The 27,000-nt window shown below is 45.8% G+C and overlaps 2 protein-coding genes across 4 annotated transcripts in view; one reads left to right on the top strand and one right to left on the bottom strand.

Annotated features, from left to right (window-relative positions):
• LOC124147758 (RPA-interacting protein A-like) overlaps positions 1-23,884 on the bottom strand; it is a 28,085-nt gene extending 4,201 nt beyond the window's left edge. Inside the window, exons 1-7 of one of the 3 annotated variants that reach the window (XM_046518511.2) lie at positions 23,741-23,884; positions 23,074-23,175; positions 21,244-21,426; positions 20,442-20,520; positions 16,357-16,477; positions 16,083-16,146; positions 3,365-3,502 (exon numbers count right to left, since the gene is read on the bottom strand). In XM_046518511.2, coding sequence (XP_046374467.1) covers positions 3,365-3,502; positions 16,083-16,146; positions 16,357-16,477; positions 20,442-20,520; positions 21,244-21,426; positions 23,074-23,154 — 666 coding nt within the window. In that variant the 5' untranslated portion in view covers positions 23,155-23,175; positions 23,741-23,884. The remainder of the gene's footprint in view (positions 1-3,364; positions 3,503-16,082; positions 16,147-16,356; positions 16,478-20,441; positions 20,521-21,243; positions 21,427-23,073; positions 23,176-23,740) is intronic. The other 2 variants (XM_048381164.1, XM_046518512.2) reach the window with 2 other exon arrangements.
• A 286-nt stretch (positions 23,885-24,170) lies between these two features.
• LOC124147754 (inositol polyphosphate 5-phosphatase K-like) overlaps positions 24,171-27,000 on the top strand; it is a 48,015-nt gene continuing 45,185 nt past the window's right edge. Inside the window, exon 1 of the mRNA XM_046518507.2 lies at positions 24,171-24,466. Coding sequence (XP_046374463.1) covers positions 24,435-24,466 — 32 coding nt within the window. The 5' untranslated portion in view covers positions 24,171-24,434. The remainder of the gene's footprint in view (positions 24,467-27,000) is intronic.

The following is a 27,000-nucleotide window of genomic DNA, read 5'->3' as shown; positions in this document are numbered from 1 at the left end:
TCTGTACCTGGCACATTATGAGGAAGAAGGTGATGTAGGATAATGGCTGTACCTGGCACATTATGAGGAAGTAAGGTGATGTAGGATAATGTCTGTACCTGGCACATCAAGAGGAAGGAAGTAAGGTGATGTAGGATAATGACTGTACCTGGCACATTATGAGAGAGTAAGGTGATGTAGGATAATGTCTGTACCTAGCACATCAAGAGGAAGTAAGGTGATGTAGGATAATGTCTGTACCTGGCACATCAAGAGGAAGTAAGGTGATGTAGGATAATGACTGTACTTGGCACATCATGAGGAAGTAAGGTGATGTAGGATAATGTCTGTACCTAGCACATAATGAGGAAGTAAGATGATATAGGGTAATGGCTGTACCTGGCACATTATGAGGAAGTAAGGTGATGTAGGATAATGACTGTACCTGGCACATTATGAGGAAGTAAGTTGATGCAGGATAATGTCTGTACCTGGCACATTATGAGGAAGTAAGGTGATGTAGGATAATGTCTGTACCTGGCACATTAAGAGGAAGTAAGGTGATGTAGGATAATGACTGTACCTGGCACATTATGAGGAAGTAAGGTGTAGTAGGATAATGTCTGTACCTGGCACATTATGAGGAAGTAAGGTGATGTAGGATAATGTCTGTACCTGGCACATTATGAGGAAGTAAGGTGATGTAGGATAATGTCTGTACCTGGCACATCAAGAGGAAGTAAGGTGATGTAGGATAATGTCTGTACCTGGCACATCAAGAGGAAGTAAGGTGATGTAGGATAATGACTGTACCTGGCACATTATGAGGAAGTAAGTTGATGTAGGATAATGTCTGTACCTGGCACATTATGAGGAAGTAAGTTGATATAGGGTAATGGATGTACCTGGCACATTATGAGGAAGTAAGGTGATGTAGGATAATGTCTGTACCTAGCACATTATGAGGAAGTAAGGTGATGTATGATAATGTCTGTACCTGGCACATTATGAGGAAGTAAGGTGATGTATGATAATGTCTGTACCTGGCACATTATGAGGAAGTAAGGTGATGTATGATAATGTCTGTACCTGGCACATTATGAGGAAGTAAGGTGATGTAGGATAATGTCTGTACCTGGTACATCATGAGGAAGTAAGTTGATGTAGGATAATGTCTGTAACTGGTACATCATCAGGAAGTAAGTTGATATAGGATAATGTCTGTACCTGGCACATTATGAGGAAGTAAGATGATGTAGGATAATAACTGTACCTGGCACATTATGAGGAAGTAAGGTGATGTAGGATAATGTCTGTACCTGGCACATTATGAGGAAGTAAGGTGATGTAGGATAATGTATGTACCTGGTACATCATCAGGAAGTAAGGTGATGTAGGATAATGTCTGTACCTGGCACATTATGAGGAAGAAGGTGATGTAGGATAATGTCTGTACCTGGCACATTATGATGTGAGGTGAGGTGAAATTGGGTTTAACGTCGCGTCCAAGATTATTGCACTTATATAGCGACGTGCATGCACGTGTATGTGTGTGTGTGGCTGCTTGTACTAGTCCGGACTGATGCCGATTTATAGTGCTAGCTCACTGAGATACCATGCCGCAGTTTAACATGAATACCCCACTCAGACACAGTATACTGACTCCGAGCCGACCAGTCCTTGTTTTAGCCCCTTAATGCCGAGCGCCAGACAGGGTAACAACAAGTACAATCTTTTAACGTCTTTTTGTATGACGCGGCCCGGGATCGAACCCTGGACCTTCCGCTCTCCGGGCGGACGCTCTACCACAAGACCACGGAGGCGGTCTGGCACATTATGAGGTTTAGATGATGTACAATGACTACCTGACATGTCATGAGGTTATATGATGTATGATGACTACCTGACATGTCATGAGGTTAGATGATGTATGATGACTACCTGACATGTCATGAGGTTAGATGATGTATAATAACTACCTGACATATCATGAGGTTAGATGATGTATAATGGCTACCTGATATGTCATGAGCTTAGATGATGTATGATGACTACCTGACATGTCATGAGGTTAGATGATGTATGCTGACTACCTGACATGTCATGAGGTTAGATGATGTATGATGAGTATGTGACATGTCATGAGGTTACATAATGTATGATGACTACTTGACATGTCATGAGGTTAGATGATGTATGATGACTAACTGACATGTCATGAGGTTAGATGATGTACAATGACTACCTGACATGTCATGAGGTTAGATGATTTACAATGACTACCTGACATGTCATGAGGTTAGATGATGTATAATGAGCATGTGACATGTCATGAGGTTAGATGATGTATAATAAGTATGTGACATGTCATGAGGTTAGATGATGTATAATGACTACCTGATATGTCATGAGGTTAAATTATGTATGATGACTACCTGATATGTCATGAGGTTAGATGATGTATGATGACTACATGACAATGTCATGAGGTTAGATGATGTATGATGACTACCTGACATGTCATGAGGTTAGATGATGTATGATGACCTCCTGACATGTCATGAGGTTAGATGATGTACAATGACTACCTGACATGTCATGAGGTTAGATAATGTATGATGACTACCTGACATATCATGAGGTTAGATGATGTATAATGGCTACCTGACATGTCATGAGGTTAGATGATGTATAATAACTACCTGACATATCATGAGGTTAGATGATGTATAATGGCTACCTGATATGTCATGAGGTTAGATGATGTATAATAACTACCTGACATATCATGAGGTTAGATGATGTATAATGACTACCTGACATGTCATGAGGTTAGATGATGTATAATAACTACCTGACATATCATGAGGTTAGATGATGTATAATGGCTACCTGATATGTCATGAGGTTAGATGATGTATAATAACTACCTGACATATCATGAGGTTAGATGATGTATAATGGCTACCTGACATGTCATGAGGTTAGATGATGTATAATAACTACCTGACATATCATGAGGTTAGATGATGTATAATGGCTACCTGACATATCATGAGGTTAGATGATGTATAATAACTACCTGACATATCATGAGGTTAGATGATGTATAATGGCTACCTGATATGTCATGAGGTTAGATGATGTATAATAACTACCTGACATATCATGAGGTTAGATGATGTATAATGGCTACCATATATGTCATGAGCTTAGATGATGTATGATGACTACCTGACATGTCATGAGGTTAGATGATGGATTCTGATTACCTGACATGTCATGAACTTAGATGATTTATTACAATGACTGTACCTGATACATCATGAGGTTAGGCAATGTATGACAATAACTGTACAGACACATCATGAGATTAGATGACTACCTGACACGTCATGAGGAGGTTAGTTGCACCAAGACCAGACATAACCTGGAAGCTGGGGTTGTCAGGGCACTTGGCTGTATGTTCAGACATTCCATCAGTCAGCTGGTGGCTGATGTTGCTGAGGCTCAGACAATCTTGCTGAAAGCATTGAGTCATGTGTTATGATAGTATAGCGGCATATTAACACATAAGACATATCAGCAAATAGCTGTCAGAACCAACCTTTGTTTAAAACTGCTTCAGGCTCAGATACGAGGTTCGTATTGTGAGTTGGGTTTAACACTGCTGTAAACAGTATTCTAGTGATATCATGGTGTGTCAGCTAAATGTGGGAATAAAGCCCGGAGTGAGGCAGCTCGTTTACCACTTTGGTTAAACCCATGAGCACAAACCAAGAGGCATAACCTGGGCAAACCGGGATTGAACCGACCATCATAGTTTGCTAGCATGCCGAAGGTAAGCAACTCTGCACTGCAAACTGAGGCACCTTAGACTGGGCAACCCATGCCTCCTTGTGGCATACATGATATGATGCTCATATTTCGGCTCAGATATGAAATTTTTACAAACCTGTAGAGGTTATCAATTCTCTGATGAAATACTCCTTGGGGCACTTATTGCATTTTCCTGGCTCAAGAAAATCTACATGACATAGTTGTAACCATTTTCCTTAATAAAAAATGTTACCACACAAAAAACTTCGTTTTTGTATGATATACGTCCACCCTTATGGTGCCTCACCCTCCACGGCGTGTCACGCCAAGGGAAGCAACTCTCACCCAAATCACTTTCCATATGTCTAATGCTGACGGAATGTGGGGAGGCGGGTGGCTGTGCCCCAAGGAGGATTTCATCAGAGAATTCATAACCTCTACAGGTTTGTAAAATTCTCTTTCAGATTAAATCCTCCTTGGGGCACTTATTGCATCAAGATAGACGCCTAAAGATAATCTAGGAAGTGGCATCTGTCAGCAACAAGCATGCATAAATACATTGTATTTTGATTATTTCAATGAATAAACAAGAGTTCAATAAATGGAACCAACCTTATCATGAGGCACCAACGTCGAAAGGCGGGGGCTGGAGACAGGGCATGGTCGACCATACACAATGAAAAGAGACATTCTTTGTGGCCTATCATATCGAGAACTCGAGACACCCCCCCACTTTTTTGAACAAGTGATATGGGGGCGCAGATCACGAGAGACTATAAACCCGCGCAGAGCTAGGCCAGAGGGTCCCCATGAATGGAATGCAAATACGATGTTTATCGAGTAGTAATGGCTGGTATTGTTATCGACCGTAGAAGATATAATCCGGACCGTTACTGAGCAGTGTTAAAACCGGTCCGGGCAGTCTAAAATCTCCAAGGCTCAATCGGCTAGAGATGCAGAACTTTGCCCAGTTCGGAGAACTGACTGACCAAACCGAGCACGCTCGCTTGAGTGTTTGTCGAGTTGGTAATGTTTGATGAACGTGCTCGGCTGGCTCCAAATAGCCGCGGAGCAGATCTCCTCAATGGGCAGAGCCGCGGCGTACGCTTGTGTCGTAGCCACTGCTCTAACCGAATGAGCCTTCAACTTGGTAGGGGGGTCCCTGCCTTGAAGGGTGTACGCAGTACATATAGTAGAGACTTTCCACCTTGAGATAGTTTGTTTGCTCGCAGGTGAGCCAGCCTTTCTACCGCCATAACAGCAAAATAGTTGATTATCCTTATGGATACCCTTAGTTCTGCTGATATAGGATTTGAGGGTCCTGCGGACATCCAGACATTAGCATGTCTTTGGTGGTCCCCGACGAGGAAGGCTGTGAAAGAGCAGGTAGCTCAATAGGAGCCATCACGTGGAAGGCGTGTGCCACCTTAGGAAGGTAAGAGTCCAGCAGGCGAATACTGACCCTGTCCTGGTGAAAGACAGTTAGTTCGGGATCGGCTGACATTGCGTGAATGTCGCTTACCCGTCTGCCGGACGTTACCGCAACAAGGAACGCCGTCTTCCAGCTCAACAGCTGAAGAGAGAGCGACGACAGATCCCGAAAGGAAGGACCGGACAGCCAATCAAGAATGATTGACAAGTCCCAAGGGGGACTGATCCGCCGGACAGGCGGTCGGATCCTGTCCACACCTGTTTAAAAGCGCTGCACTAATGGGTGCGCACCCAGAAGTGCTCCGTCGACAGGGACGTGAAAGGCTGCGATAGCCGTCTGCTATCTGCTAGTCGCGACTGAAGGAACTCAGGCACGGCTACGAGATCTGCAGAAAAGGGATCTGCAATCCCTCTATCGACACACCAGCGCGCATAGCAGGCCCATCTATCCTCGTACTGAACGTTTGTTGAATCCCTCCGCGAAGCCAGTATTGTGTCTGCAACTCGTGCAGGAATACCGCTCTTCTGGAGGCAATTCCGGACAGTGGCCAAGCCACCCACTGAATCCTGGGATTCGGGTGGAGGGCCTCGTTCTGGGATAGGAGGTCCGGTCGTAAAGGTAATAGAACAGGAGGCAGAAACCTGAGTATTACTGGAAACCAACTCTGCGCCAACCAAAGGGGTGCCAGGAGCACAACTAGTTGCGCAGGCTGAGTGGCTAGCTGAGACAGGACCTTGGAAATCAGAGGTACTGGGGGGAATGCCCACAGAATTCTGTCCGTCCAATCTAGCTGGAAGGCGTCCGGTGCCACTGACCTCGGGTCGGGGACTCGGGAGCAGAACGTTGGTGTCTGGTGATTCACCCCAGACGCAAACAGAACCACCTGGAACGACCCGTATAACTGGGAGATAATCCCGAATATCCCCGGGCCGAGCCTCCATTCATGAGGAGCGAGGATCCGGCAAGACAGAGTGTCCGCACGGACGTTGTCCACCCCCGGTAGATAAACAGGTAGCACCCTGATAACGTGTGGGTCGCGCCATAGGAGGAACTGCCACGTCTCTTGGAGAAGAGACGGAGACGCCGTTCCCCCCTGCTTCCGGATGTAAGTCATCGCCGCTTGGTTGTCCATCTCTAGACGCACCACTTGGCCACGAAGCAGATCCAGGAAGCGTTGGAACAACAACCTGACCGCTCTCAGTTCTAGCACATTGATATGCAGTTTGATCTCCTGCTGGGACGATAGTCCCGAGGCAGTGTGATCGTTCAGAACGCCTCCCCAGCCGGAGAGTGACGCGTCTGTTTGAACTGTGAGAGACGGAACGGGAGTGTCGAGGGGGAGCCCCCGGGACAGATTCCCGACCTCGGTCCACCACTGAAGGTGTGCATTGAGCCATTGCGGAGTCTCGAGAACAGTCTCGAGATCTTCCGAGTTCACCCACAGTCGACGGAGCGCTCGTGAATGGGTCTCATTCTCAAGCGCGCCCGCCAAACCACATCCACTGTCGCCGCCATGTTGCCCAGTAACTGGAGCCATGTATGAGCAGTGTGACTTGCGGACAGAAGGAACTGGGAAGTTACACTTCTGACCTTGGTAATGCGATCTTGTGACAGAGATACAAGTCCGCTCACCGTGTTGAAATTCGCCCCTAGGAAGACTAGATTCTGAGTAGGGCTCAGATCTGACTTCTTGATATTGACTATCCACCCTAGAGTGATCAGAATGTCTATCACGTCTTGTGTAGCTATCTGACTCATAGATTGCGATAGAGCTCTTAGTAACCAGTCGTCGAGGTACGGATGGCAGAACCGACCTTTTGACCTGGCCACTTGGGCGGGAATCAACATCAGCTTGGTGAACACCCTCGGGGCCGTGGAGATCCCGAATGGTAGAACCCTGAACTGATAACACCTCCCGTCGAAAGAAAACCTCAGGTATTTCTTGAACTCGGGGTGTGTGGGTACGTGGAGATAGGCGTCTTTTAGGTCTATTGACGTCAGCCATTCTCCTGTCTCGACATCTGAGATCAGCGAGCGCAGTGTCTCCATCCTGAAGGACTGTACCAGTTTGTTCAGCCTTCTCAGATTGAGAATAGGCCTGAACCCTCAGTCTTTTTTGGTGACTAGGAAATATGTCGAGTAGAAGCCCTCGCTTTCCTGTCCAACGGGAACCGGTTCGACCTTGGCACGGAGGAATTCCGCCTTCTCTCGGGTAGCAGGCACCGGAGTGTGCTTTATCCAGGAGAAGGGGGGCGGATGATGTTTCCACTGAGGCAAATGGCCATCCCTTAGAGTGGACAGGGTCCAGGGATTGGATGTGACTGTCTCCCATTCCTGCAGGAATAGAGCCAGTCGGCCGCCTACGGGGACATCCGGCTTGAGGCAGTGGACCCCGGCTGTCGGCAGTTCAATAACATGCGACCGTGGGTCCGCCCGGGGCACTTCGGGCGCTAATGGGAACCCGATGGGTTCCCGGCCCCGCGAAAAGGCTGCTGGCCTCGACCAGCTGCCTTGCCCCGGCCCCTGCCTCTCTTGCTCCTCCCGGCGCCCTTACCTGAAGGAAGCAGGTGCAGACTTCTGACCCCGGCGCGTCAGCGTAGGAGGAGTCAAGTGGAGAGGTCCGCTTACGCAGTTTAACACATGGTACCTCCAACAAGGCCTTAGAATCCTTGATGGAGGCATACAACTGTGCGGCCTCTCGGACCACCTGCTGAGCCCCAGGGAAGAGGGTGGCACCCATCTTATATGGCAAAGCAAGTAGATCCTGGCATGTGGAAGCCGAGTATTTGGATACCGACATCCACAGCCTGCGCATGCCCATGACTGCACACATCATCTGCGAGTCACAGCTACGAATAGCGTCCCTCGCAAGATGACTATGGACCTCCGTAAGTTAAGCGGCCAACTCCGAAGAGTCGGCCGGCCCCTCTCCCGCTAACTCCCTCTGTACGGCCGACAGATATGCGGAGTGTACAGACACACGGAGCTGCTGACATGCGTTACGATATTGCTCCTCGAAGCAAACGTAAGCAGCCTTCAGCTCCGTACCGCACGTGGGAAAGGGTGGCAACCGCTGGCCCTGCTTGACCTTAGCCAAGTTGGGGGTCGAAGACCCCCCAAAGGGTAACAGAGGTCCAGACGCATTCGTCCACCACCGGTACCTCAATGCCACCATCCTCTGCTAACAGGTACCGCTTAATAAGTTTGGGCAGGTCGAACTTCCTGGGGGCACCAGACAACAGAGGGTTGATGACTTCATGCACCAGTGAGGACAGAATACGGAGCCGCACCTGGGGCACCTTGCTCGGAGCAAAAGCGTCCCCCCAAAAGGCGGAACTCTGGGGCATGGGTGCACCCGGCCCGAAGCCGAGTCCCGGTCCCGAGGTGCCGGGGGTTCAAGGGAACCCACCTAGCTCTGGGCTAGGAATCCGCTAGAGGAAGCCTCGGCCTCAGAAGAGGCGTCTGACTCCGCTAGGGAGAACTGTGCGTCGGTAGTGAACGGGCCAGCGCCCGCCACCCCTCCACGGGGGGGCGACCTCGAGCCGGCGCAGAAGCCCGGTCTGAGATCGTCCCCGAGACCAAGTGGCCTGCCTCTGCCTCTGCCGGGCATATCACGAGGTCTCGAAGCCCCGTCCGGCGCCGACAACGGGGAAGACTCGGTCCGCTTCTCCTCTCGGAGCTGAGACTTTACCTCCTCCATCATCGACCTCAACAAGAAAGAGATGTCTGCCAAAGACGGTGCAGGAGAGGGTGCAGTGATTGTTACGGGGACCCTAGAGCCTTCTCCCCCGGCCCCCGGGGAGGGAGCGGAGGAGATAGTCTCTGCTGCTTTTTTACCCTTTTGTGATTTTTCGTGAGTGGGGGGGGGGAGACGGTCTTTGACGATCTAATATCCAACCCCGCCTTCAAGAGACCCTTAAAGTGCAAGAGATCCACTTGTCTCTTTTTCTGAGCCCGGGGGGTGAAAGCAATACAGATCGGGCATGACCCATCGTCATGCCCGTCTTCCGCCAAACACTTGAGGCAAGTATCATGCCTGACTTGGGGGGGAATGGATGCCGAACACCCCGTACACAGTTTGAAGGTCTGTAAAAATTGTAGAATTTTCCTATTCGGAATATTCTATAAGTAATACGTTACCACTGTTATACCGAGGCTGTTGTCTCCCACAACTGCTGCTATAGCGAAATCTACCACAGAGATCTCAATTACCTCATGCAGCACGTGCGTAGCCACCTAGCTGCCATGTGGCACCCTTCACTCTTGTCTCTTGCGAGAGCAAGTGCTCGGGGGACGGGCGGGCAGCAGCCCAGTGGTAACGTATTACTTATAGAATATTCCGAATAGGAAAATTCTACAAATTACATTAAGTAATACGTTACCACTGTTATACCGAGGCTGACTACCACAGTAGGCGGTGGGGAGCACCTACAACCCGAATCCTGACTGCTAGCGTTTCTTCCGACCAGCGGAAGTAAACACCAAGGTGGAAGCACTCGATGCGCATGCACCTAGCTAGGCGTTACCCTATAGGAATACCAAAGCACTGTCAAGCGCATACCGTAAGGCTCAATCGTCATTGCCAAAACGATTGGTGACTCCAAACGGCCCCACTGGATAGGTATTTCATCGCCACAGCGGATGAGAACACTGTATCCGTGTGAGCTTAATCTTAGATCAGGTTAAACAGTCGAAAAGAGGGAAATTAATTTCATTCAGACCGTATATCCCAGAGCAAGCCTACTTAAAGTATGCATTAGGCGCGTGACCTAATTCCAGTATTTGTAAGCATGCATCACAAGGTTGGGATACACGACAGACAATTAAATACATAATTGTCAAAATACAAATAAGGACAAAGCACACAAAAAGCCGCCCTCACCTGTGGTGTGAGTGCGCTGGTTTGCGGGACCCCAACTCCTGTACCCACGGCAGTGGGAACATTGGAGTCGACCCAGATTGACCACCGTGCAAGGTCTGACGCCTGAGGAGTTCGGAATTGCGCTGGGCACACCCCTTAGGTGCCCGCTTGCGCCGCGATCCGCGGGCCAAGACGGTGCACACTCTCCACGACGGCATCAGCGACCTGTTTGAGGTAATGATTGGCAAAAACCGAGTCAGAACGCCAGTAACAACCTCGTAATATTCTGCGAACAGAGATATTCGAGTGTAGGGCAAATGTTGCCGCTAGCGCCCTGATCTCGTGCGGGTTTGACCCCGCTACCGGTAACCCCCGAGACCGGTACGCCAGATTGATGACAGAACGAAGCCACAACGCAATCGAGTTGCGAGTTATGTCAACCGCGCGATTAGGGTCACACGATATGAACAGACGGTCACGCCCTTGTCTACGTTCATTCGCAGCCTTAAGATAATACTTAAGGGCCCTAACCGGACACAGCGCTCTGTCCTCAGTATCAGCAGGATGTAAGATTTCTTTGAGTGATCTTACAGTGAATTCTCTCTCCGTTTGCCCGACTCTCTGATTCTTGGCGACGAAGCCCATGAGCAGGCCCAGGCGGACCGCTCCTTCGTCACCCCTATCGAATCGTACCTTGGCGACATCGAGTGCATGAATTTCGGATACACGTGCCGCCGTGGCAAAGGAGAGGAGAAATGCTGTTTTCCAAGTCACATGCCGGAACGAAGCACTATGCAAGGGTTCATACGGAGCTTCCGTAAGTGATTGCAACACTAGGGAAAGATCCCAGGCCGGTGCCCGAAGGCGGCCCTTTTTAAGATCGTGCTGTTTGAAACCCTTGATAATACCCCGTATCACCGGCTCTTTGGAGAGACTGGTACACATAGCAACGTCCCGTACCGTAGCAACAGACGAGACATAGTTGGCAATGGAACCCCCGGAGAGTTTCCGGGTCTCTCCCAAGTGAGACATGAAACGAGCAATATCCTGCACAGATACCTTATCTGGCGAATGAATGTGATGTTTACAACACCACTTCGTGAAAATAACCCAACGTGCATTATACACCTTAGAATCACGATGCATACTAACGTATGCCCGAGACGCCCGGCGAGAAAAACCTTTACTCTCAGACGCTCGGTGACAACATCCACGCGTGCAGATTGAACTGCCCTGCGTTTGGATGAAGCTGACGGGTGTGAGGGTGGATCAAGAGATCCGGTCTCACAGGCAGTGGAAGTGGCGACTGCGTGACCTGGGTCAGCAAGTCGGGGTACCACGATCTGTTCGGCCACATGGGTGCGATCAGTAACATCCGACAGCGAACTCCTCGGAGCCGGCTTAGAATGTGTGGTATCAACGCTGTCGGCGGGTAAGCATAAGCGTCCAAGCCCGTCCAGTCTAACGCGAGAGCATCGTGATCGATGGCCCTCGGGTCCGGGACTGGTGATACAAACAACGGGAGTTGATTGTTGAACCGCGTTGCGAACAGGTCGACCATCAGACGACCCAAACGTTCGCACAGCCACTGAAACACTACTGGGTTCAGCATCCACTCTGTGGGGCTCGGATCCTGAGGCCTCGATAGAGCATCGGCCAGTACGTTCCACACACCTGGGATGTGACGGGCGCGTATCTGGCACGGGACACTGTCCACCAGAGCGTAAAACTCGAACGTGAGATCGAGTAGCGAGTGACTGTGGGTTCCCCCCAGTTTGTTCACATAGGACACTACCGTCGTGTTGTCGGTCGCCAGCATGAGCCGGGCGTCGACAAGACGATGCTTCCAGTGATTGACTGCGTTGATCACTGCCTTGAACTCGAGACAATTGATGTGAAGACCTAGTTCGTCTACCACAGCCCCGAGCTCACCTCCCCCTCTAGATGGGCGCCCCAGCCCACTAGAGAGGCGTCTGTATACAGGTTCAACGTGGCCCGGTAGGGCCGCATAGAGACTCCTGATAAGACATTGTAAGGGACCGTCCACCACTCCAGATGCGGTCGGAGCCGATCCGGGAGGGCGACGGTCGCACTGTTCACCTCCGTTGCTAACAACTGGATTAAAAACCGTTGCAGCGGGCGGAGTTGGAGACGACCCCTTTCGGTGCAGTCCTGGGCTGATACAAGTAGCCCTAACAGCAGTTCCCAAAAGTGAACAGTCTGTTGCACCGCTAAGACTTTGGCAATCATCGTCTGAATCTTGTGCCACCGGTCTGGGGGGACAAAGAGGCGATGGGACACCGTGTTGAACCGACCTCCGATGAACAGCAAGTTCTGAGAAGGGGTTAACTCGCTCTTGGGGAGATTGATAATCCACCCCAATTGCTCCAAGAGCCGACGTGCGAAAACGAGATGGCGTGACAGGGTGTCCGTCATTCGATTTGCTACTAGCGAGTCGTCCAGTTACGCAAAGTACCAGACACCCCTCCTGTGGAGGAACCCCACTATGGGGGTGGTTAACCGGGTGAACAGCCAGGGAGCGGACGTGTGAATCATTCTGAGTTCGGCACTGTCCTACTTGGGAACGAGAAATATCCTGGAGTAAAACCCCGGTGTTATTTCTGGTAGAGCTAACTCCCGTACTGCCCCTTCTCCACCAACCTGCCGATGGCATCGGCGAGGATGGGAAGATCGGTTTCCGAATCGAAACCTGCCAACGGGGCAACGGTGAGCGGCGGATTCGCTTTGAGATCAAGCCGATAGCCGTACCGAATCGTGTTGACCACCCACGGGTCGTCGAACACTTGTTCCCAATTCTCCCAGTAAGTCTGGAGTCTGGCTCCCACTGGGGAAGGAGAGGGGGCCCTGACAGGCTGCGGCAGGCGCAACTGTCCAGGGCCAAGTGACTCGGGTTCGCCTCAGGGCCAACCGAAGTTGGCGCTGTCGGCATACGAACCCCTCCAATGAGAGTCACCTGGAGGGGCCCTTGCCGTCCGTCGACGACTTGGGCTTCCCCCAGTTCCCCGTCTTCCCGCGAAAGGGCAGCTGATTGCCCATACCGGAGCCCCCAGGGCGGGGCTACTTCCCAGAGGAAAAAGAACCCGACCCCTTAGACCTACCGGCCGCAGCAGCCTGGGGCGCGCTCCGGTTAGGAGCTGCACCCAGGCGCCTATGCAGGGACTAAACAAGAGCAAGTGTGTGCCGAGAGTCCTCGGCAACGTACTCCAGGGAAACATTTAAACTGAGCAGGCAGTTGTAAATGCCCTGGTCACGGTCCGTGGGAGAACCTTCGACCAGACGGGCCGCTGCAGCCAAGTAAGTGTCTCCGTGAGACATGGAGTGCCGAGCGAGGGCGTCCAGCTGGTGCAAGGTAGCTTGCGTTACCGTAGCAGCCGGTGGGGCACGGACACCCAACCGCTCAACATGGGCCTCCGCAGTAGGACCAGCCTCGGGAAAGGCAAGGTCATGTACCGGGAATAAACCCTTTCTCCAAGACGGCGGAGGCAACGGGAGACCCCGACCGGAGGCCGCCGCGAAGGCGTTCTCCAAGGAAGGCTTGATACCGCGCAGCAAGGTTGATGCGGGGAAAGCCGTGTCGGAAGACTCATCGTATACCTCGGAGGAACCCACAGTCGTGGATTCCCCGCGGTACCGGCCGGGGCATGTCCTCAAAGAGGTCATAAACCATGGCCACGCGGTCCTTAACCGATAGCGGGAGCAACGGTTCGGGGGAAGGACCGGTGACCACGGGAGCCGCCGCCGTACCGGTGGACCCCGCGGCCACCGAAGTGGCCGGGGACAGTACAGCCAGCGGCCTATCCTGAGATAAGGCCGCCAGCTTGGAGTCCACAAGTTATGCAAGTAATGCAGCGACGGAAACCCCGGACAGCCGACGGGCCGCCAAGGGATCCGCCGCAGCCGTGGTGGTGGTACCCGCAAGGGGACCCCGACCGGACGAGCCGGCCACCACAGGGGTGGAAACGGACTGCACATACAGCCGGTAGCGCTCGCTTGCGGCACACCCCGCAGCTCCTGGTTGTGGGGGTAGAGGGGGTGGAGGACGGCGAAACATCCATGTCAGACATTTTGTTTGTACTATGAACAAAGAGCAAAACATGGTTATAACACACGCACCACAAATAGTCACAAACGAGTATTTTCACAAGAAAATAAACGAGCAATGGGAATATAGAACATACACATATAACATATAGAGGAATAAGTGATGTAAAAACCCCAAGATATACTAGAACAGGGGAACGTAAGACGCAACGTGTGTACGAGACACCCCGCAAGTATATAGAAAAAAATGGGCGGGAAAAATATTTCCTTTTGGCGGGAAAAATATTTCCAAGCGTAGTTACAGCAAACGCCCCGTAAAAGCACAGTTTATTAGGTGAATAAACAGTAATAAATATCACCGAATGGTCGGAGAAACAGGAACGCTTGAGCAGTTTATTGTACGTCTTGCTAGAGCAAGCGAAGAGACAAGAGTGAAGGGTGTCACATGGCAGCTAGGTGGCTACGCATGTGCTGCTTGAGGTAATTGAGATCTCTGTGGTAGATTTCGCTATAGCAGCAGTTGTGGGAGACAACAGCCTCGGTATAACAGTGGTAACGTATTACTTAATGTAATAGACCGTAATTTCTGAGTTGGGCGGGAAGGGTAATAAAGTGTATCAGTGCGATTGAAAGATCGGAAAGATACGTGCATAAATTGTGAAACTAGAAGCAAAGGCGTAATTTAGAATGCGATTGGTAACGCGATACTAATAGCCAATGTCGTAGTATAATTATAACACCAAAGTGGGCGTGTTACGCGCGAAGGTGTAAAAAAACTGTAAAAAAAAGAAAAAAAGAAGGTAAGTGTAATTTAAATATAATTAACACACCACCTTGGGTTTCTTAAAGGAAAAGATTGTAGGCTAAAGCCCGATGATAGAACATTAAAAACCCCAAGCCGTTTTTAATAGCCCTGGTGTTACATGTATCATACGTGGCACTACAATATGGACGCCACGACGGCCTTTGTTTCAAAGGTATCGTACACGTGTCACATAATTACAACTTTATAACTTTACAATGCGAGGTATTACGCCTTTGCATGAAAGAAATGTACCATACATACAGTTTGGTCTGCCATGGTTCTTGTACGAACGATTATCTTGTACTTTTTTAGTCTTGAAAAAAACAGGCACGTCTGTCTTTGTCAGATGACATAAAGAAAGTGATTTTGGTGAGAGTTGCTTCCCTTGGCATGACGCGCCGTGGAGGGTGAAGCACCATAAGGGTGGACGTATATCATACAAAAACGAAGTTTTTTGTGTGGTAACATTTTTTATTAAGGAAAATGGTTACAACTATGTCATGTAGATTTTCTTGAGCCAGGAAAATGCAATAAGTGCCCCAAGGAGGAATTAATCTGAAAGAGAATGATATTGTGGTTCAGATACAATACTCATACTGGGGCTCACAGTATGAACCACAATGTTCAGTGAAGTAATACACAGTTTTGTTACAGACAGCAACATTACATCCACATTACCTCATTATGACGACAACATAACAGAAGTATCTGTGTTAATGAGTCTGGACCAGACACACTAGTTGTTTGTGGGTTGGGTTTATTTTGAATAAAAGTCAAATGTGATGCCAATTGTAGAATTGTCACAACGGTGTGAAACCTACAAGGAAGTGTATGGTGCTGACACACCAAGGATATAAATCATGGTGAACCTTGAATTTGAACATGATTAGCTGATCCTGGTACAACTGTGGGATGCAACTCTACACAGTGACATGTGTCTCAATACAGTAAAGATCCACACAGTTGGGATACAACAACATCATATGAACGAAGTCTCCAAACCTGACCACCCTATCCATAAGTCCCCACCTTCTGACCAGTGTAGGTCGGGGGCCTATTCTAACCCAGAATCCCACAGGGATCGATCTACCTGCTCTCATACTCATGTGTGTTCCATGTCTCACCTCAGTATCAATTCTCAGTCCACAGCTGCAGAACACAATACCCTTGTTCAACATCAATACATGTCTGAAAATAAAACATTAACAACACATATAATCATGATAATATGACTCAACAGTATTTGAACATAAAATATTACCAGAGCAACATATTCAAAGTTAGAGTTACATTAACAGATTTTCCAAAAGGCTATCAACATATATTCTACACAACTAAACCTGTTTTGTTGACACAATGGGATGCTATTCGTTCAACTGTCTGTTGCTGGCTACCTACTTCTGACAGACCGGGCAGAGAACATCCTCTGTAGACAGGGTCTCAATGGCAGAACACAGAACCTCCTCCTCCCTACGCAGACTATGTTCATAACGGTCGTACTCAGACAGCAATTTATTTTCTGAAATTGAACCAATTAAACCAACTTAGCTCATACTTTGTCCGCTGTATATCTCAAATAAGCAAGCTCATTTATAGCACTGTCATCTGACATGATATTGTCAAGAAATTTCAAATAATCAGCTGATAATAGAACAACAATCTCATCAACATTTTAAATTTTACAATAAATTGTATATTCATAATACTAATCCCATCTCACACTATGCATTTCTCATTCTTCTTTTGATCCTAAGTGGAAATGTGCCTAAACAAAGGTTTCCAGCTTCTAAAAACAATTCATCCGACCCCACCCAGCATCACCATGGTCACATCCTAACAATCTGGGTCGTGCATGATTTTTTTACAAACGCTGAACATGTGATTCCCCCTGCCAACTTATTCTCGTTCTTAAGTACAGTTCTTGGTAGCCTTGATTTTGTGTATCACCCAGGAAAATAGTACAGAAGGTGGAAAAGCGTACACTTTTAGTTCTTCCCAGGGGATACTGAATGTGTCTACTGCCCAAGCCTGCGGATCCAGAATCAGTGAGACATACGTCTTTAGTTGGTGGTTCGGATGTGCTGTGAAAAGGTTGATGTTGGCTTGACCAAAGCACTGATGCACCAGTTCAAACACCTAAGGCTGGAGTTTCCACTCCATGTGAGCCACCTTGCCTGGTTGGGACAAGGCGTTTGCCAGAATGTTCCGACATCCGGGAATGTGCTGGACTAAGAATTGTAGTCCTCAGCAATCCACCAAAGGAAAGAAAAAGAACGTCTGTTGACATAGGGAGTGAGAGTGCCAAGTCCACTGATTGCCCAGTCACCACACCACTGTGGTGGTGGACATTGCAAGCTGGGTGTACCGTAGCTGCTCCTGCCAATGTGAGATTGCCAGAATGAGCGCCTCAAAGAGTGATGGCTGCATAGAGGTCTTGACGCCCAGGAACTGTTGTGTTGGGCATAGGTGTAGCCGGCCTCTGTCATGTTCTGAGCTGATGTGAGCAATCCCAACAACACTTGCCACTGGCAAAGTGTGCAAGATTGTCAAAGGGGAGGTGACAGGTGCATAGGTTCTTGAGCAATCTGTCCCTCGGCAGTAATAGTAGGTAATGATCTGTCTGGAACAGGCCTCCTATGAACAGAAGGTGCCATGGTCAACAGTGGGTCTACCAATATATTCAAGTGATAACAATAGCGCAGTATGTTTAGTACGTTGCATCCGCCAGTCCGATCTAGTTCAACCAGAAGAGGCCCAGCCTCCCACCACGGTTAGGACGACTGGGGTTGGGAGTTCCCAGTCGTGACTGTCCAATGCTTCAATGCTTCCACCTCTTATCCCAGTTCCTGCCTTGGAATTTCCCAAAGTGGGACTGATTAGATCCTTGTGCTTTGCCTAAAGATAAAGATTCTTGATCTTGTTCTTTGCGGGAAGAGCATCATGGCCGATAATTGCCTGACCTGCCAGCTTGCTGAGACAGGCTGTGGGAGACATGCTCCAGTGCCTTGAGAGAGGTTTCATCACGAGCGTGGTTAGAGGCCTTGGCGTGTGTATCCCTGACTTGATCATTGAATAACGAACTGGCCAACCATGGTTGACTGAGGAGACGAACTCAGAGTCTCAACTGGAGAGCACCAGATAGCCAAGCCTGTGTGTAGATTTTCACAAATCTGAAAGTGATTGAGGCAATTGGGATTTATCTCTGATAAGTTCTGCTCCATAGCTCGGGATGAAGACACCTGTGTCCACAAAGATTTGAGTGATCGTCTGATGTCAGTCTCAATGAAGGCAAATCTGACGTCTGGGATCTTCAGTATGGTTGGCTTAGATGAGCCGGTCATCCTCTGTAAGGCTTCATCCAAGATATATGCCTGGTCTGCTACTGACACAGGCACAGACACCTGGTACATCTGTGACATAGACTGCTACCACATGGATTGCATGAAGTTCTGCATCCAGGATGTACTGATGTACGACACTGAAGGCTGAGTGTACATGGGATGTGCTACTGGGTATAGTCGATGAGCCCAGTAGGTAGAGGCTGTGCGCTCGGCCCAAGCCTTCGGGATGAGACACACGCAGGGCTTTCGAAGACTTCACAAGCTCATCCCCATTAGGAGATTGTCGATCCTCATGAGAGCACTCCCGAGAATGAGACCTGTGGGAATCTTGATCGAGAGAAGAGTCTAACGAGTCAGATCGGCAATCCTCTGACAACCGTTCTCCAGGAGAATGATGAACAGGGGATCTGGAACATCTAGGAGTAGACAGGGAGTGATGAGAAGTGACTGTAGAGGGTTCAATCAAAGCCGCAGTCTTAGGGATGTACTCGGGCAGAAAAAGGTTGACATTATCAGCGACCAAAGTTGGGACAAGGGGTCGGCAAATCCCAAATCGTCGAGAATGTAGATAGTTTCACTGATTTTTTAGACTTCTTCAAAGGGGTTTTCTTAATTTTTGTTGATTTTTAGAGAGCCTGTCCTGCTCTTGACGCCGACATTCATGAGGGTAGCCTGCAACCTCGGGGTATCGCGGTACTTGTCATGTACGCTAAACGGAACAAAATGCACTCACTTACCTTTATGTTTATTCGTGTTCTCTGTATCAGATATCATTCATGTTATCAAACAATGCATATTTTACTGATAAAAGTTCATTATTTACATTAGTAGCTCCGAGTAAAAGCCGTGCCTCGCGCTCAGTTTGACAAGGGAGAGAACTCCATCGTATCGCGGTACAGGGAAAAGTTGTGTATTGAGGTCCGAATTGGACAAAAAGAGGACATGATTCTACCAACCACTTGGCATGATCATGCCAGACATCAGTGATTTGTCCAGACAAGTGCAAAGACAGCACAAGTAAAATTCTAAATGTGTTATCAGCAATAGGTATTCAATGCATATTTACCGAAAAGTAAGAGAAAAATATTTTTATAAGTCAACATCAAAATAACAGAAATGATATTTTAAGATTGTTTAAAAAAAAATGGATGACAATAATTTGTCACAAAATGGAAAAATGTTAAAAGGCAACAATAAATATATAAAAACCACTCCTAGTATGCCCAAAGTATGTATTTATCTTTTGGTTGCTAGTGAAGAACGTATTTCTTAGTTTGGCATTATGGCCCTTATGATCTCCCAATAAATTCTGGGCACAGAGCGGGAAAAAATGTTCGGACTACGTAACTTCCGTTACCTTATTAGTCGCCATGAATATGCAGATGATCTAGTTCGGGTCGATAGAGAAAGTTTACTTTGGGAACTACGGGTTATATCGTTGGCCATTGATAGATGGGGGTAAGGCAATATTACAAAAGATGCCAGAAATATGTATCAACGCATTAATAACTCCTAACTTACAGCAGACGGAACATTCCGAGGAAATTGAAATTGTTTACGAAGTGTGCACTTCCTGGTTACTGATTAGCTTTAATAGACAGCTGCCAAGAGGCGTGTCCCGCGTGAACTATCGGAAATCACAAATGCCGCGATACGATGAATGCCGCGGTACCATGGGGTCCGAGTATAAATACTGAAGGATTCACTGAAGGATTCACTGAAGAAGACAAGACTGGAAAAATGGAAGAGGGAAAATAGGAAAAAGAGAAGAACAAAATAGATTCCCTGGGTATCGTCAATGAGGGCTGCATGTGGTCTTGAGACAATCAGATTAAAACTTCCTAACATGATTTAGCTTCATTTCTTTGCCACCTCCATTCAGAAATTTCAATCTTAATACCCACAAATAACACAAATACTCCCTTAATAGTACAAACTCTTGTGTGTAGATGTCATTGTGCTCAGAAATGACAGGGTGTCTAAAATATTCACAATAATTAGTGTGCCTATTCTTAAATTCTCCATTTGGAACTGCCCGTTTAGGTTAGTTTGATCAAAGTCTAATTGTTTCAATGTGACCCAGCCATGACTTGGCTACACCATCCCTCAGTTACACTCCTAGTGTCCATGGGATAAGCATACCTTCTTTCATCAGTTCCTCCTGAATGTCTTCAAACAAATTCAGCATCTCATCTATCTCACTCACATCAAAAGCCTCGATCTTTGAGCAGGGAAAATAAAAATGATGATAAATGATAGGGAAATAGGCTCATGCAAACTGGCAGTCCTAGCTAGTTAGACTAAAATCATTCAAACACTGATTTGTTAGCTGACTCAAATAGTGAGATGGATATCAATCTAGTAAAAGATTACTTAAAAGATAATGTTTCAGCTTCTCACATGGAATTCATCTCAACATCTAGACCTGGACAGTGGCACCAGACACTGCAAAATCGTTTGATAGTACTATTTATGATTGGTATTAGCACCCAAACATTTCTCCTTCTCTCTACACTCCGTAGCCTTACTGAAGAACAAAGTTGGGATTTCTTAACAGCTTACAGGTCATATGGATGCGAATAATATGTCCCTTCAGCAAAATATCTTTGGGAATAATAAGTTCTTACTTAGATATATGATATAAAACCAATATGACCATCCTGATGATGTTAATCAGCCTATTTTCCTAAGTGCTCTCTGATTCAATAACCACACACACAATGTCAGTGTGTCATTTCTGCCCCTAACACTAGGTCTTTCATGACAAAAGAGACATTGCCCTCCAAGGTGCAATAGAAATACATTTCACAAGAGAAGTAGAAAATGTAAAAGCTTAAGGCCCCATGACTATGATGAATGACATAAGCTTACATAACTTTCAGTTGAGGTGAGATAAAAGCCATAGTCAAGTAGCAAATAGCATGGGTACACAAGCATCACGTACATCGAAGTCCATTAAGTCTGCATTGTTGCCTGATGCCTTGTCTCTCTGTAGTGACTTCCACTCCTCTGTCATCAGGTCCTTGATAAACTCATCTTTCTTGCTCTTTCCCTCATCCTCAGGTTGTAGGTTGCGGAAACGGGAAAACAATTTTTCTCGATTTCCACGTAACCGATCCAGACATCGCTTTTAATAAGAGAAAAGGGATAGTTAGTAGAAAACATATTTGGATAGTGGTTGACATCAACTATTCTGTTTGTATTCCCTCTTACACAAGGGTGACATGTGATAAGTCTGTGACTAGTGTGGGGATCCAACTGCTACATTTGTGATTGACAATTGACATCAACAGTGGTAAGATCATTGTTCAATCAAAAGTTAATGTTGACCTGCACTCAGAAGTTCGCAATCATGCTGCTTACCTATATATTTCCATTTCATTTTGAATTATCCGTGGTTAGTGCTGTGTATGTCAACTTTCAACTAAGTTGTAACTGTTTCAGTTTATATGGTAATAAATGTTGCCTGCAGCTGGCTACCTTCACTATTATTATCAGGGTTAGAAACTAACAGTTTTTGTCCACTAGTCCTTATAATGATAACATATAGCAAAACCCTTAAAATGGGCCAATGTCTACTAGTCCTTAGGATACCTTTACTATTGGGCAGTTTGGTAAGGACTACAGGACCAGTGCCAATTTCTAACGCTGATTATCAGCTCGGGAGCAGAGACAGAAAATATATTGATCTGTTAAGCAATAACTCGGCCCACATATTTTCCATCTTCACAAGTATTTTCATTTATCAGCCAATGAAGTCCCAGGGGTGGATACTGACATGACAACCATATTTATTCAATACGGTTTTACTGTCAAATGCTTTTGTTAATCAGGCTCATCAAGGAACTGGATTTAATTTGCACCAGGTGCATGTTGCCATGAAATCCTAGTTGCACCAGACAGAAGCAGGTTGCACCCTGGTCCCATAAATTTGTCAAAGTTAAAGCATTTGTCGGTCTGCTGGGAGTGTCACATAGATTAATGATATATTGCTGTAAGACATTATAGGAACATGTGCACATTATCTTAAAGTGTCCACAGTTTGATGACAACAAGCCCAAGAAAGCATGTCAAATTGTACAAAACACTGGGATTAGTGACATAGTATGTTATATACAGCTTATTATATTCAAAGATCAATGTTGTGTGATTCAGTAAGGGTTAGTCAGATAAACTTTGAACTTGATTTGTATTTTTTTTACATGCACTTGGTGCATATAGACATTTTTCAATAATAAGTGTACTGGTGCATATTCTATACAGCTAAATTGAGCCCTGTTTATACAATAGTGAACTGTTACATCAAGTGAGTGAGTGAGTGAGTGAGTGAGTGAGTGAGGTGGGTTTACTCCATGTTTAACAGTATACCAGTTATATCACAGTATGTCAGCTTAAATTTGGAGGAAAGCCATATGTGATACAGGTCTCAGAAGTTAACAACTTTGGTGAAACCCACGAGCCCTTGTATGCTACCGACAAACCTAAACACATAATAAGGGAACCAGGATTTGAATCTATGATACAGGTGTCTGGTGTTCCCAAGGGATGCAACTCTGCATTAGGCATACATGTCATAATTGTCAAAATTAAATGTGTCAGCATAAACAATGTAAACTAGCCACACAGTGGGAATAACTTATTTATTCTACACCACCATGACCATGAACAACAGATAAGGTTAAAGCTTTCATTTACCAGACCATGCAGTGCTAATAATATGAAGACATTTATTTGCAATTGTTTGTCTGGTAAACAAGAAAACAAAGTGCAATACCTTTCTGTATGTCTCCTTCCAAGGTGGAGTTCTAACCTTGTACATTTCTCTGTGTTTCAGAGATCGAGGGGAAGATGCCATCTCTGGATCTCAGTGACTGGACTACAAGAACAGAAAAATATATCTGTATTGTTCAAGAAAACCCCAATTATTTGCTCATGAATTGAGAATCATGAGGTTAAGAAACAAATTTGAAAGCATGAAAAGCTGTAAATTTATGAGACTTTAGCACGATTATGATAAATAATCAAGTTTTTAATTTACATTTAGCAGCTTTTATAGACATTTTATGTTAACTTTTTATCGTTACCCCGATTGGTGCCCTGTTAAAACTAATATCACACTCGATTCCGCCGAATCAAAAAAAATAAAAAAATGTCACAATGCTTATATTTTTAAAATACATGCGATAAATTCATTTCGTACTACAAAGAGCTCCAAAGATGCATAATGCACCTCGGTGCATCTTTCGGTTAATCATTACGACCCTAGAAATATAGGAATTTAGGAATTTTAGAAATAGTTTAAATGGTTGTTTCTTATGTAGTAAACAGATGTGTGTGACCAGCTGTTGACTAGTCTACAAATTATTAAATATGACGATTTCAATAACATTAAACATTCGACTAATAATAATTTCTCGAGAATTCATTGTTCTGTGACAAACCAAAGTAGCGTGGTTTTTACTGTCGGAAAAGCCTCAGACGAGATACAGTTGACAAGTGTCTGTCACAACACCACTGACCGACAAAGCTTCGCGCGTCTGAATATAAACACAAGAGTTGTCTTCTCATTGAAGGTGGAAAAGTGTATTCCAGTGAAAAAGTACAATATATTATTTGGGCAACTGTCGATTCCAATGAAATTCATTATTAGGAACATATATATATATATATATTTAAATTGTGTATAGATAAAGATTGTCAATTTTTTTATTTAAGATAATTTATCTCGAGAAATTATTATCACTCGAATGGTTAATGGTATTGAATAAGTCACAAGTAAACTAGTCTTATTTTGGAGAACCGGATCCTTTTTATCAGGAACATCATTTATAGTTTGTTTAAAAAAACTACGTCCGGAATTTAACCATATACACACAATGTAATGACGTAGAACACACGGGTACTTCCAAGTGACTTCTTTCAAAACAACGTTTGCACAAAGTCTTGTTGCAAACTTTCTCTCATCAATGTTATAACCTACAAAATATAATTGACAATATAGCAAGAATGTCAATCGCTAAAATGCACTAAGTACAGAGCTTCCCACTTTGCCATTCAATAAGTTTGAACATCAATTTCCCTCCGTATCTGGATATACAATTTCACGGTAGAACGGAATAAGGAAATCACAACGTTATGGCGAAGAAGCTGCCTTGTAAGCAAATGAGGTAGGTAGATTCTATATCATGTTTATGTACATCGTTGGGTTATTCTCAATGTGTGCGTGTACTTGTCTCTAGCTTACAACATGAAAGTAATGAATAGTCATGTTTTCTTATTATGGAATGTAGACTGACAATGAACTAGTTAAAAAGTACATAGATCTAGAAGATTTGGTTAACATGTACACATAAAAATCTACATCATGCACCCTGAAAACCAACACCATAGACACATTTTTTGGCCAATTTAGTCATCATGACTCTATAGGATGGCGGGCTCTATATTATAGGTAAATAAAGTAGGACTCGATATGATCACAGACTCTTTATTATATGTCGGTAAATTATGACCCTATGTGATCACAGGCTCTTTAATATCCCAGTATCTGTAAATCTCGTAATCCACGCCCCCCTTGTCAACTGTTTACTTATGCAAATCTAAGCATGATATTTCATCGCTTGATTGAACCTGGGTCCTACTCAGTACCCACCCGACCCGAGTACCCAAGTTACCTGTCCCAGCCCTTTTTGTTGCAGTATGTCACGGCTACACATAAGTATACACAGTAACTTTTATATGATAAGTTTCTGGAATGTTTATTAAGTGGACTGACTCCTACTTCCATTCGAAAATGTTTATTGAAACAACCCATGCAAAGTAACCTTTCCTTGTCAAAGTTGACAATGCAAGAGAAATAAGAAAGGCATATGTTGGGTTCAAGGTCATAGGTGTGGCAGGACTTGTGGGCTGCCCTAAGAAGACCATGAACCATGAGGACCCCCCTAACTAGCCACAGACGAAAGAATTAAGTGTTGCTTACTTTTCTTTCTTTTTTCTTACTTACTACCTTCATTTGGCATAGGGCTTTGCGGATTATGCTTGTGAAAATTTGGAGTCCTTTGACTGATAGATGGACTCCATCCAAGACATACAGGGAACTATCCCTTGGGATGCTGAATGTGCATCCCCCAAGCTCCCTGACACGGATGCCCAACCGTCTGTTGACCTTTTTCCTAGCAATTTCCATTGCATCAAAGCAATTGGCTCCATGCCAATGCCTCCTCGGTAGCATGTCCGACCAAAGGATGGTGGTCTGAGGCATTAGCAGGTGGAGCCTCAACATAGCCAGGTGGATGTCCAGGTACAACTGGCTGGCCTTCCTCTTGCAAATATCGTTTGAGCCCAGATGTATAAGTATGGCTCTGGGATGCTGGCCAGTCCTGGCTAGCTGTTGCTCGACCAGGGTCATTAGCCAAAAGTTGAGAATTGCTGTACAAAACTGGGTACAGAAAATTTTGACAGGACTAACGGACAATGGTGATGACGCAAGAGAAAGTTTGATGACGTCATAGGAAATAGAATCATGACGTAAGTGACGGGGGATTGTAAGAGGAAATGATGTAACGGAGGTAAACAAAGAGGTGCATTATGGTTTCAATAAACCCATTTAGTGAGAAGCACTAAATGAAATTAAAAAAGAAACCACTGTTTGGAGGTTGTCCTCTGGCCCTTTAACATATGTATATTGATTTTGCATTATCCCAAACAGGAACAAGAAACAGGTTGCATATGACACATTTAATAGGTTAGTAAGCGTGCGCCATTAAGATCCCTCATGATCCCTTATAAATTATCAATACAAATTCATGGATATTGATCCTAAATTATTAATTGATAAACAACATTGATAAATTGCAGGTCAACATGGGAAATGTTTATCCATACACATACAGATAAGGTAACTATTATTAATTGAAATGGATATATTGTGATACCTGAGTCAAGATAATATATTGACGCTAAAATGTTCAATCAATGCCACCCCTAGTTAAAGGGTGCTATCAGGTGCCCATTTCATAAACCCCATTTTAATAGACTTTACATGTATGTTAGCACCTTCCTCCTAGGGATGTGGACTTGAAGGCACTTGCTGTTAGCCCTGACCATTGTAATAGACTTTAGATGTATGTTAGCACCTTCCTCCTAGGGATGTGGACTTGAAGGCACTTGCTGTTAGCCGAGACCATTGTAATAGACTTTACATGTATGTTAGCACCCTCCTCCTAGGGATGTGGACTTGAAGGCAGTTGCTGTTAGCCAAGACCATTGTAAAAGACTTTACATGTATGTTAGCACCCTCCTCCTAGGGATGTGGACTCGAAGGCAGTTGCTGTTAGCCAAGACCATTGTAATAGACTTTACATGTATGTTAGCACCCTCCTCCTAGGGATGTGGACTTGAAGGCAGTTGCTGTTAGCCAAGACCATTGTAATAGACTTTACATGTATGTTAGCACCCTCCTCCTAGGGATGTGGACTTGAAGGCAGTTGCTGTTAGCCAAGAGCATTGTAATAGACTTTACATGTATGTTAGCACCCTCCTCCTAGGGATGTGGACTTGAAGGCACTTGCTGTTAGCCAAGACCATTGTAATAGACTTTACCATGTTTACATGTATGTTAGCACCCTCCTCCTAGGAATGTGGACTTGAAGGCAGTTGCTGTTAGCCGAGACCATTGTAATAGACTTTACATGTATGT

Source organism: Haliotis rufescens, unplaced genomic scaffold, assembly GCF_023055435.1.
Source record: "Haliotis rufescens isolate VD_foot unplaced genomic scaffold, xgHalRufe1.0.p SCAF_36, whole genome shotgun sequence".
Lineage (NCBI taxonomy): Eukaryota > Metazoa > Mollusca > Gastropoda > Lepetellida > Haliotidae > Haliotis > Haliotis rufescens.
Note: the sequence above shows the minus strand (reverse complement) of the source record. Positions and strands in the feature narration are given on the sequence as shown.